General features: G+C 33.4%; 1 protein-coding gene and 1 pseudogene across 1 annotated transcript; both read left to right on the top strand.

Moving 5' to 3' along the window:
• The first annotated feature begins 4532 nt into the window (after positions 1–4532).
• On the top strand, positions 4533–7005 carry LOC18031805 (protein ACCELERATED CELL DEATH 6). The gene is made up of 3 exons (XM_024180498.1): positions 4533–5142; positions 5524–6062; positions 6418–7005. Exons 1-3 carry the CDS (start codon positions 4533–4535, stop codon positions 7003–7005), a joined length of 1737 nt encoding a protein of 578 aa, XP_024036266.1.
• A 3863-nt stretch (positions 7006–10868) lies between these two features.
• Positions 10869–13133, top strand: LOC18031253 (annotated as a pseudogene).
• Positions 13134–13718: the final 585 nt, after the last annotated feature.

The following is a 13718-nucleotide window of genomic DNA, read 5'->3' on the forward strand; positions in this document are numbered from 1 at the left end:
CAACCACTTGTTGCGAAATTACTTGGTTAAAATATTTACTTGAAGACTTAAAGGTGAAACATTCGCAAGCAGTTATGTTATATTGTGATAACAAGGCAGCCATTCACATTGCTTCAAATCCTATTTTCCACGAGCGTACAAAGCATATCGAGATTGATTGTCATCTTATACGTGAGAAACTTCAAACCGGCATGATTCAAACAGCCCATGTACGCACCAGCCAACAACCAGCTGATATTTTTACTCAAGCCCTTGGTCCAGCTCAGTTTCATCATCTACTTGGCAAGTTGGGTGTTATGAATATACACTCCAACTTGAGGGGGAATGTTAAAGATTGAGAAGTCAATCACGAAGATTTGAATTGATTGTATAATTATATGACTTTATTTGTTTCCTTTCTTACTTTTGTACAGCTATAGAAAGGAATCACATTAATGGGTTTGCCTTAGATTTCGGCATTCCTCTGCTTTTGTATCTTGTATATAAACTCATGATATGTTGGCTGAATAATATATACAGAATTCATTCAATTCTTTACAATAGCCATAGTCCTCTCACTTTCTGAGGTCTTTCTCCACTTCATTCTGTCACTTAAATTTTAAATAAAATTATCTTTTCATTTCTTTTTGCTCTTTTCGTTCACTTTCGTTGCCCTGGCAGCAATGATGGTAGCATTTGTTGCAAGCACATATGCAATGTTGGCACCTTCTTTAGGGCTTGCCCTTGTTACTTGTATCATTGGCTTAACCTTCTTCCTCTTGGTTATTTTCAAGTTACAAGGTTATGTCAAAAGCGAGGAAGAGGAATCTGAACATTAGCTTATGGCTGCAAGCCTGCAATAAAAATATTATTGTATACCTCTCTCTAACACTATGATTACGTTAGCGTCATCCTTCTATTATGATTTAGAGTTATAAGTTATGATTGAAATTTATTACATTGATCTTATTTGATGTATTGTTTCAAGGTTGTCTAACATTCTAAGAGCTTGAATGAAATGATCTCATCTATTTATGATGCTGAATTAGTTGTTACACAAGCATTCCAATTAATTCCAAAGAGGACCAGAGGAATGATTATTAGTTTTCCGATGGATAAAGTTTCTTGCTAACCTAATTAAGTGGAGAATATCAAGAGAATTATGAAAAATTGTCGGGGGTGGACCAAATCGAAGGGGCCTTATTCGTGTCGATGGATAATGGGATAATGGATTCGTCACAAGAGCCCATAGTGCAGAAGAGTTACATTTGGTTGTGGCTGCGCTCATTGCAACAGTAACTTTCTCTGCAGCTTTCGCCTTACCCGGTGGCTTCGGCGAGCAAGACCCCCACAAGGCCAGGGCTGTCCTCGTCAGAAATGCAGCCTTCCAAGCTTTTGTTAAATCGGATGCTATAGCCATGATTATTTTTGGATATAGCTTAAAATTTAATCAAAAGTCACTTTGATGAACTCCCTGACAATTTTTTTTTTTTAAAAGTATAAATGTTCATTAGATGGTAGCGTAGCTAAATTATTAGCATATTCCCCGTTGCTTTATTGGGATTGTAGTTGGCCAACCAAATGAAATTTTATATTTAAAAAAAATTCTCAAAATTGATTACATGATAAAATTTTTTTCATTATTTTGTCGTACTTTTATTCATTTATCATTGCTAAAAGGGTAAATTTCATCGTACTCCTTTATTAAATTAACATACTTCAATTTATTCTCTAAAAATATAAAAATTTCAATCTACCCCAAAAACCATTTTTTTTATGTTAATTTTAACGATAGAAAATATAAAATTGTATTTGTACATTTTCTGTTAGGGTCACTAAATAATAAAAGTCAAACTTCTATTTTTTACTTTTATTACATGAGTATTTTAATAAATTAAAAAATAGACCCCAAATATTTTAATAAATTTCACTTTACACCAAAATAGTTTATTATCTTAAAATTAATTTTCTTGTTTAATTTTTATTATATATATAAAATCATTTGAAAATTGAATGGTTGTTGCTAAGAGTTACAGTAGCAAGAAAGGAAGAATCAAGAAAAGAAGACGAAAAGGACAAAAGAAGACAAACAACTAAAAAAATAATGAAGAAGAAGAGCAGGAGACGAAGAGTGAGAGAAAAAAAGAAATTGAACAAATGAATTAAAAATTTAAAATGTTATCAGTTTTTTATTTTTAATATTTTAATCAAAATTTCTTTAAAGTAGAATTTTTTTTTATTTAATGCTCAATTTCTTCTAATAGTCCAAACAATAAAATTATCCATTTAATTCTCGCAATTCCAATTTCTGTTCAAATCTCTAGATGGCATTTTATCAACTTTTTTTAATTTGTTCTAACAATGGATTCATTCTCCACAAATTTTCTTGCGTGTCCCAATCAGAAATCAAAAACTCATTTCAAAGAACTAAAGATTCCTTTAGAAATGTAACAAAAATATAATCTGCTACACAATTAGTTCTAAAAAACAACCTAAATCAATGGACTCAAACCCTAGCTCTCAAATTAAAGCATTAATTGAAAAATAAAAATAAAAAGAAAGAAAGAAAAGAAAAACAAAGGAAGAGCTTTCGCCGTTTAAATTGGAAAAAAAAAACAAATTTTTTTTTTTTTTTTGGAAAACCATAGCCACCATGTTGTTACCAATTCCGTTTCCACCACCGTAATTCGACTGTCCTTTCCACCATCAAACAACTCGACGGCAATTGCTGGCCAAAAGCCAACCTTCTTCTGCCCTTGGTTCGCCATGAAAATGTTGCGCAAATCCTCCAAATCACAAGCTCCGCCACCAGTTCGCTGTCACCAAGCCAGCCATCACTGCCGTCAATCTAACCCACCATTTGATTCATTCGATTCCAACGAGCACATCTGAGCAAACAACATCCCCAATTGCAGCCAAAACCTTGTGTTTGGAGGGAAGATTTTGGATGGTTTTTGGTTGGGGTTGATGGAGAAAAACATGTTTTATGATAAAGGAGAAAAAATATGGAAAAAAGAAATAAAGAAGAATTTGAACAGGGAAGGAAACGAAAAAGACGAAGAAGAGATAAATAAGAAATTTCCCTTTTATATAATTTTTGAGATTTTAATTTTTTGATTGTGTTATATACTTTAATTTTGATGATAATAACATTGATTGATGCAGAGAATTATTTAATATGATGCAGAGAAGAAGAAGAAAGAAGTAGAAGAACAAAGAATAGATAAAGAAACGAAGATTAAAAAAAAAAAAAGAGTAGAAGACAAAGAAATAAGAAGTAAAAATTGATTTTTTTTAGTTTTCATTGCGATGATATTGTAAGTAAAATTCTTGATTATTATATTTTTTTATAAATTAAAAAATAAGTATAAATTAATTTAATTTTTTAAAAGTCTTTTATTTCTTTCCATAGAGATTTTCATTCATAAATTAATTTTTGTCATCTAACTTAAAATATGTCAGATTTTAAGGGACAAAATAAAATTATCTTTTTTAATCTCGCATAACTGTTTGTTATGATTAGGGACATTTTCGTATTTTTTTAAGTCAACATTGGTGAACTGTTATAAATAACGGTTTTTTGGGGATAGATTAAAATTTTCATATTTTTAGAAGATAAATTAAAATATGTCAATTTAATAAGGAGATATGATGAAATTTATTCTTACTTAAAAAATAATTAATTGACTTTATTAGTAATGATATAAAATAGGGTATAACTATATTAGAGTTACTCCACCTTTAAACTCCATAAAAAAATAATAGTAATAAATATAGATTTAATATTAATTCTTATAATCGTATTGTCATTATCGGTGGCTATAATATGGAGTAGATCTAATATGGTCGCTGCCTATAAAATAATATTGGATGATTGGACTTGGCCGGCCAAAAAAATTGATAAAGAAAGACAAGCAGCAAGTCACAGAAAATAAAAATCGTAGTCTCATACAAGACAACTAGTGGCCTAGTAGTGTTCAAATAAACCTACATCAATTTTTTCTTGCGTTCACATTTGTTTTTTCTTGCAATCAATTCTATAGTAACGTGAACACTATTTAAGACTGCAAATGGTCATTAGTTGAGTATAATAAAATAACTACCATGTAATAAAAAAACTCCGTATACATTATTTAATTGTCAAGTGGTGGAGGTGCAACTTGTCATTGGTTAAGTTATATACAATTATGTGTTGCCTGTAGGATTAGAATTCTTTAAATATTGAGCAGGTGGGGAAGTTCACTGGAAAAAGACCAAAGTCGTAAAGTGCCGTTGTGAAGAACATGTGGTCTATGGATTGCCGTGGACTTAGAGAGTTTCAGTAGTGTAGTTATGAAGCGAAGCCCGAGAGTGAAGGAAAAATACTTGAGCTACATTTTTAATTAAGCTGGCTATGTTTTCATCACTGCCCTCTATTTTCATCTAAATTCCCTTAAACATTTAAGTACTCTCAAGTCCCCAATCTAACAAGTCCATTAGCTTGTAGCTTCCTCTGCTTCAAACGCATCCTAGTCCGTACTCAAACTAAAATATCATCGCATTTAGAAATTAAGATGGATCCTGACCTGTACAAGGCAGCAGCTGAGGGTGAAATTGATACGTTCATCAAAATTGCAAACGACCATCTTGGGAGCGTAGTGACACACAACAAGAACACTGTCCTTCATGTCAACATTGCATCCAATAGAGAAGGAGAAAGTATATCAACCAAGTTCGTGGAGCAGGTACTTGAAATGTGTCCATCATTGCTACTACAAGTTAATGCCCAAGGTGATGCTCCACTCCATGTTGCGGCCAGATACGGGCATGCTGCTGTTGTGGGAGCTCTGATTGAATTTGCGGAAAAACAGCCCGGTCAAGAGCTAGAAAGTGGCGTGGAAAGTACAACAAGACATATGCTAGGGATGAAAAATGATGAAGAAAACACGGCATTGCACGAGGCAGTGCAAAATGGTAGCCTTGGTGTCGTGGAAATTTTATTGAAAGCAGATCCTGATTTTCCGTATTCTGGTAATGGTAGCGGCGAGACTCCACTTTACTTGGCAGCCGCGAGGGGACATAAGAAGATAGTAGCTGAAATATTACAACAGTGCGAATCACCGGCCCATGAAGGCCCCGGTGAAAAGACTGCCCTTCATGCAGCAGTCTGCAGTGGCTCTTACGGTATGGATGTTTTTTTTAAAAAAAAAAAAATTTTGTTGTTGTTTCTTTTTTAAAATTATTTTTAAAGATTAAATAAATTATTTTATCTTTATTAATAAAATTAAATTTTAATGTTTTAAGAATAAAGGTTGATTTTTTTTTTAAATATTCAAATGTCTAAAATATTTTATATTTGTTGGATAATTTATTTCATAACATAATTTTAAAAAAAATTTACTTATTGAAACAACTTTTGAAATTTTTTATAAAATTTTCATTAATAATCAAATAATTTAAATTTTTTGATAAAAATTCTGCTAACAAAAACTGCTCTTAAATGAATTTATTTGAAAAATTAAACCAAACATAGGCTGAGCTGTTTAGTTATTATTTTATTTTCAGGTGTGCCACTACTATTACTTGACAAAAAGAAAAGTTTGACCAGAGAAAGAGACCGACACGGTTGGACTCCACTCCATTACGCTGTGTATCTCGATCGCTGTTTCATCTCAAAGTGTTTATTAGAAGCTGATAAATCTGCTGCGTTGATTTCTGATGAAGATCGGAAGATGACAGCTCTTCACTTAGCAGCCGGCCGAGGGGATGTTTGGATGGTACAAGAAATTATTGACCATTGTCCGGAATGTTGTGAAGTGGTTGATGACAGAGGATGGAATGTTCTTCACTTTGCTATGGTTAGTTTTTATGCGCGTGACTTAAAACATCTGGTGGACAAATATCCGGCAGTCAGAAATCTAATTTTTAAGAAGGATGTGAAAGGGAACACTCCTTTCCATGTGCTTGCTGCTGTCTGTCGACAATCATACGATGCCCGCTATGACATTGTCCCTTGGAAAATTGCTAAAGCTCATTTTCAAGCTACCAACAAACAAAATATTAGTGCTGAACATATATATCGTTATGGATTTCCTGACCTCGAGGTACTTAATTCCTCTTTTACTCCTCAATGTTATAGTTTATATATGGATATGAGTAGTGAAATTAGATTCTAATTTATGGTAAATTTTTTATAGATTTTTTGTCAAATGTGCATTTATAATAGTTATTTATTTAGGATTTAACTATACACATTTCCTATATGATGTATAAATAAAACATTATTGATTCTGATTCCATATATGAAATTAATATTTAGTATGTTAATTCATAAATTGTATAGTCCAGCACGTAGATGTCGCTGCCAAGTCAATTTTTCCTTCCCTTTCCTTCTTCTTTTTTTCCCATTAAACTTACTTTCTTTTAGTTACGTTTACAATTTAGCAAATATGATTGCAGCAAGAAATCCAAGAATTGTCCAAAGCTGATGGCAGTGGACAATATCCAGACGGTGTCGTCAAAATGAACAAAAACAAAAAGATTGCGAATTATTCGTTTTGGAAAGACTTAGATGAAGATGTCATTGGAATGAAAGAAGCATCAGAGTCACATTTGGTGGTCGCAGCACTCATAGCAACAGTAACATTTGCTGCTGCATTCACCTTACCCGGTGGTTACAAAGGTGATACTGAAGACGACCCAAACAAGGGCACTGCAATTCTCAGTAAAAATGCAGCTTTTCAAGCATTTGTTATATCAGACGCCATAGCCATGGTCCTCTCGCTTTCTGCTGTCTTTGTCCATTTCATTCTGTCACTCAAGTTCTTTCGAAAATTCATCTTTTTATTCGTTTTTGCTCTTTCGTTCACTTTGGTTGCCATGGCAACCATGATTGTAGCATTTGTTACAGGCACATATGCAGTGTTGGCGCCTTCTTTAGGGCTTGCTATTGTTACTTGTATCATTGGCCTGGCCTTCTTCCTCTTGGTGGTTTTCATGTTTTACAAGGTTAGATCCAAAGCAGTGGAAGATGAATCTGAAGATTAGCTTATGATTGCAATAAAAGTAATTACTATATACCTCTCTCTCATACTATGATTATCTTAGCGTCATCCTATTATTATGATCTGGAGTTATAAGTTGTGATTTAGATTTATTACACTATCTTATTTGGTGTATTGCTTCAAGGTTGTATACCGTACTGAGAGCTTGAAAGAAATGATATCATCTATTCATGATGCAGAATTAGTTGTAGCATAAGCATTCCAAATTAATTCCAATGATCAATCTTCTCTACTCATTTTAGGACCTGCGGAATGAGTATTAGTTGTTCCAATGGGTAAAGTTTCTTCTTATTCTAATTCAGTGGAGAAACAAATTTGATGTTTCAAATTGCGAATAGCATTTACCATGAAAAATCGATTGTACAACTCTAAACAAATTCTAGTTTTGCAACGTCTACAATCTACTTATGAATTGCATAAAGAATAGAGCTGGAGTCAGACATAAGTCGAGAAAATTAAGATGTACAGCCAAATTCCAACTGCTAATACTTGTTCTAAATTTAAAAATCAACTAAAGCAGGACAACAGTATGATTACAAACCGGATAACCAGATGCTAACAGTTTCCACTTTCAAGAGCTTGAGAAGGTCAACAAGAAATTGAAAGTAGCATTCCAACATTTCTAATTATCTAAATTTAAAAATTTCCATATTGACATGCTTTTCAAGTACTGAACAAACGACAATCTTAAAAGTTATTGCACAGAAGCTTCATAAAGAAACCCGTCCTAGAAGTTCACTCCCTAAATGATTACTTACATTATCACCTTAATTGTTATATTGTGAATTGTATGAGATATTCATGTGTATGCTATGTTATTTGTATCAAATTTTAGTGAAGCATAACACACTCCCTCTCTCTCTCTCTACACACACATACACACACACGTGTTATATATTACACAATTAAAGCTATCTCCTGTGCTGCCCTTGAAATTCGTCCCTTTTTTTTTTATTGTTTCATAACTTTTCTTAGCTCATTATATGATTTGATTTGATCAACATGTCATAGCAAGAAATCCAAGAGTTGTCCAAAAATGTTGGCGTTGGATAATATCCAGATGGTGTTATTATCCAGGTACAAAAAGAGAAAATGCCGCTTGAAGAAGAAGAAGGATTAAAAGAAACTAAAAACGCGACATACCGTAGTGGCTACGCTCACAGAAGATGTTGTAACCTTCGCTGGGGCTTGCCATTGTCACTTACGTCATTGGCTTGACATTCTTCCTCTGATTTTCATGATTTACAAGGTTCTATCAAAAGCGGTGAAGATTAGACATATGGTTGCAGTAAGAGTATTATTATATCCTGCTGTTATGATCTGGAGTTGTAAGATGTGAGTTTGAAATTTATTGCACTATCGTTCTTATGAGTTGGTGTGTTATGTACTAGCTAGTTTCCTAATTGATATTTGGATATTTCAAATTGTGATTTGGATACTTAACAATCAATTATAGAACTTCTAACACATTCTAGTTTCGAAATGTCTACTTATTGCATAAAGAACAGAGCTGCTGCCAGACATAACTTGAGAAAGTTCAAGTGTACAAGCTAAACTGCTGGGAACGTTGTAATGGCAATTCTTATTTCCCAGCAAGGTTTGAGAATCAAGGAACAGAGGAACGCCACCATCTTAGTAACCACAAGGCAAATGCCATTTGCTCATTGTCATAAGAATTTCATTTTGCATAAAAACTGGCATCGACCAAGGAAATTACAGATTCGCAATTAAAGTCCCTGAAATATCATAATTCCAGCTGACAACACTTGTGATGTATTTCAACATCTGCAAAACTAGGACAACAATATTTTTATAAACCTGCTACAGTTTCAGAAACTTGAAATTACAACATCCACAGAAGCACAAATGTAGCAGTTCCTAGAAGGATCCACAACAAGAAAAGGGGCTATATGTGACCGCGTTTGGAACCGCAATTATAGCAGTCCCTAGAAGCACTAATATTTTAGTAACTGCATAAGCATTCCAATGGATAAAGCCTCTGCTTAACCAACTTGGGTGTGATCAAAACGTTCACTTTTATATTGTGGCCATATCTTTTGCCGATGTGATTAGATTGAAATTGATTTGAAAAAAAGCAAGCGAAACAAATTTGATATTTCAAATTGAGAAGAGCTTGCTTGGGTACTGGACCATCAATTATAGAACCCCTAATGCATTCTAGTTTCGAAATGTCTACTAACTGCATCAGTAATAGAGCCGCAGCCAGACATAAGTCCATAAAGTTCATGCGCACATGCCACATTGCTGGCGAATGTTTGAAATAACAATTTTTTTTTAAATTTTCAGCAGGATTAGAGAATCAAGGGAACAGAGGGCCGCTGCATGTTAAGGCCTAGGCTTGCCGTGATTTATCGTCGTGGGATCACACTGTTGAGGAAAAATCAATTTTTTTTTAAATTTTAATAAAAAATTTTAGGATCGCTCTCATATGATATATAAAAATTTGTAATCTAGAAATGTTCTAATCTTAGTATTTTAATTAAAAAGACAGTTATATCTTTTTTTTTTTTATATATAAACCCTAATATATAAATAAAGTCAATTTAAACTTATATATATTTTTATCATTACATAATAAACAAGACTTTTGTAGTAAATTTACTGAATACATATACTCTGTTTTTCAAACTTACAGTAATTGCAACAATAGAGCATGTCAAACACAAATTACTTTTTTATCAATGATTTACTTTATCCACATAGTAGAAACATCTTACTTCATTAACCACCACAATTATAAACTTGCCTTGACAATTACTTCAACGCTTGTTGTTTGTGGAAAGAAACTAAAAAATTAAAAGTTCTTAAAACGGATCACATAAATCTTTTTAAATTTAAGTTCTTTTCATTCAAATTCTTGATTGAATTTATATAGTCATTTATCTAAGTCATATTCGAATGAGCTATCTCCTATATTTACTTTGTGACAAGTGTCAAGAGTTTAAGCTATAAATAAAGGAGAAATCATGTGTTTAGGGGAGAAAAAATTGATGAAACTCCCAAGTATTGTATAATTAATTTTTTACACTATAAAAAGCCAAAAAAAATACAAACAAGGTTAAAATAGTCTTTAAACTAATAACGTGAGTTATAAGGGTATAATTAACTTTCTATTTCATGTCTAATTATGTAAAAGTTTCACTAATTTTTCAAGAAATTCAGTACTTAATGACTTGAATGAAATAAATTTGAATTTGGAAGGAGTTAAGTGACGCATTTAAAAAATTTGTGATATTTGACACTTAATTCTATTCCCACCTATGTCAGTAAGGTTTGAAGAAACATATTACTTTCAAGATAAGAGATTTTACTATGTCAACTAAATGTCACTCATATATATATATATATAAGTGGTTGTAGGGTCTTAACTCTTAACCCCATTCCCTCAACATATCGAGGAGCATAGGTTATCACCGAGCTATAAGACTCAGTATGCACACAAAATTAATTAACTGGATAAAAATTTGTAACATTAATTAATAATTAATGTCCTTTTTAGTAGACTTACGAATTATTTTGAGATGCTCAATTCAATTAAAGAGGTTCACGTATGGAGGAATAAAGGAAACATTCTATAAAAAAAAATTTATTTAATTGTTGGATGGACAAGGTATGGCTTGTCAATTAGTTAAGAGTAAATTTGATTCTTTACTCGCCAAGACAAAAAAACATAAATGTCTAAGGAATCCGATTGAAATTTAATGGGGAAGAAACAAGCAGCAACTGCTGTATTTAACAAATTGAGAGCCAGGATTAGTATGCGCATGCGTGCAGTCTGTATTCACATTCAATAATCCTCGCAATTACAACCAAAACAACATGGTCATGGATCCTCTCTTGTACGAGGCTGCAGCTAAAGGTGAAATTGAACCGTTCAAGGAAATTTCAAATGTACTTGGAAGAGTAGTTACTCACAACAACAAGAATACAATCTTGCATGTCAACATAATATCACGAGATCGCGAAACAATAGTATCAACCGAGTTTGTAGAACAGATACTTGAAATGTGTCCATCATTGCTGCAAAGTGTTAATGCGAAAGGTGATGCTCCACTCCATGTTGCGGCCAAATGCGGGCATGCTTCTGTAGTGACAGCTCTGATTGAAATTGCGAAAAAAACAGCCTAAAGAGCTAGAAAGTGGTGTGGAAAGTACGGCAAGGCAGATGCTAGGGATGACAAACGATGAAAAAAACACAGCATTGCACGAGGCAATGCAACATCGTAGCTTGGATGTTGTGAAAATATTAATCAAAGAAGACCCTGCTGTTCCATATTCCACAAATGGCTGCGGCGAAACTCCACTTTACATGGCAGCCGAAAGAGGATTTGAAAAAATGTTAACTGAAATATTAGAAAACTGCCCTTCAGTAGCCCATGAAGGCCCAAGTGGAAAGACAGCCCTGCACGCAGCTGCAGTCAACATCAACTCTATTGGTACTAGTGCTTTGCCTTTTTGCATGCTTACAAATTAATATTATCTTGTTACATAACCAATTTTGGTTTACCATGCATGTTGATTGTGTATGCTTCATTTATTTATTATTGACGTCAGTTTGTCGTTTACCATTATTATTATTATTTTGATTTTGTTTTAGATGTGGTAAAACTATTACTTGATAAAAAGAAAAGTTTGATTGGAGAAACAGACCGATACGGTTGGACCCCGCTCCATTACGCCTCGTATTTTGATCGCAATATCATCGCAGAGCTGTTACTAAATTCTGATAAATCTCTTGCGTACATTGTGGACAATGATCGGAAGATGACAGCTCTTCATTTAGCAGCCGGCCAAGGGAAATTACGGGTAGTGGAAGAGATTATTTCCTATTGTCCAGAATGTTGTGAATTGGTTGATGGCAGAGGATGGAATGTTCTTCACTTTGCTATGGTTAGTTTTGATGCTAGTGACCTGAAACATCTACTGAACAACTACCCGATAGTCAGAAATCTTATAAATGACAAGGACAAGAAGGGGAACACTCCTCTCCATTTGCTTGCTGCTCTCTGTCGAGATTCGTTCCATCGCATTGTCCCTTGGAATGTTGGAGGCGATTATCAAGCTGTCAACAAGCAAAATATTAGTGTTAAACACATAACACGTTACGGATTTCCTCAGCTTGAGGTAATTGCCTTAATTTTGACTATTAAGATTATTTAATTACATACGAATATGTAGATACACATTTCATAATTTCATCAAGAACTCAATATGGCATGTATAGCATCGTGGTTCAACACATTTCATATGAAGAATTTGGTAGAACTTAATATACAACCTTTATTAAACGTATTACCTAGTTGTAGATGTTGATGCCTTTTAACTTTTTCCGTTCTAATTTCCTTCTTAGTTGTTCTATTTTCAATTACTTTCTTTACTTTGGTAAGCAAATTAATATGGTTAACATATTACAGCAAGAAATCCGGGAGTTAAGCAAATATATTGGCAGTGGACAATATCCAGAAGGTGTTGTCTCAATGAGAGAAAACAAAATCGTAAAGCGCACTTCGCACTGGAAATTTATAGACGAAAATTATATTGGAATGAAAGAAGCTTCGGAGTTCCATCTGGTAGTGGCTACACTCATTGCAACCGTAGCCTTCTCTGCAGCATTCACCTTACCCGGTGGTAACAAGAGTGAAGGCAGCCCAGACCAGGGCGCTGCAATTCTCAGTAAACAAGCAGCTTTTCAAGCATTTGTTATATCAGACGCCATAGCCATGGCCCTTTCTCTATCTGCTGTCTTTGTTTATTTCATTCTGTCACTGAAGGCATTTCAAGAATTCATCTTTTTGTTCGCTTTCGCTCTTTTTTTCACGTTGGTTGCCATGGCAGCAATGATGGTAGCATTTGTAACGGGCGCATATGCAATGTTGGAACCTTCTTTAGGGCTGGCCATTGTCACTTGTATCATTGGCTTAAGCTTCTTCGTCTTGGTGATCTTTATGTTCTACAAGGTCCTATCAAAAGCGGATGAGGAATTGGAAGAGCCATGGTTCCAATAAAAGTATTATTATATATTTCACTATACTTCATCTACTAATATTTACTACGTAAGCGTTATACTGCCATTATGATCTGGAGCTGTAAGTTGTGACTTAAAATTTATTATATTATCTTATGCATATGAATTATGTACTTGCCAACTAGGTTGTATAATATACTTAGAGGATGAAAGAAAAAAAGAAAAAAAGATTATGTGTTGGATTTTTTAATTTAACATTGTTGGATCCTTAATTTAATGTTGGGCTTATATGTGAATAATTATGTATTGCGGATTGCCATATAAGATTAAGCCTAATTAAAAGTAATCTATTAAAATTTTTTAATTTGGACTTTAATGTATTTAATAGGGTGTAGGTCTTTAATGTATATAAACTTAAAAAGATAATTATTATTTTTATGATAGGCATAAATAAGAATACCTAAAGATAATAGAAAAAATTATTTATATAAGTAGTTATGGTCCCAGGTTACATATATCATTCTATTCTCTTCTGACATCCTATCATCAGCGAGAGTACAGTAAAAAGTTTAAAGGATTATCTAAGAGAACGTGTTGACCTGGAAGGTTAACCATACAACTTTAGAGAGCAATCAAGTATCATGGATTCAGGTACGCTTTAGTATTTTCTATTATTGATTCTTGGTGATACAACATGAATGTTCTTAGAT

Source organism: Citrus clementina, unplaced genomic scaffold, assembly GCF_000493195.1.
Source record: "Citrus clementina cultivar Clemenules unplaced genomic scaffold, Citrus_clementina_v1.0 scaffold_9, whole genome shotgun sequence".
Lineage (NCBI taxonomy): Eukaryota > Viridiplantae > Streptophyta > Magnoliopsida > Sapindales > Rutaceae > Citrus > Citrus x clementina.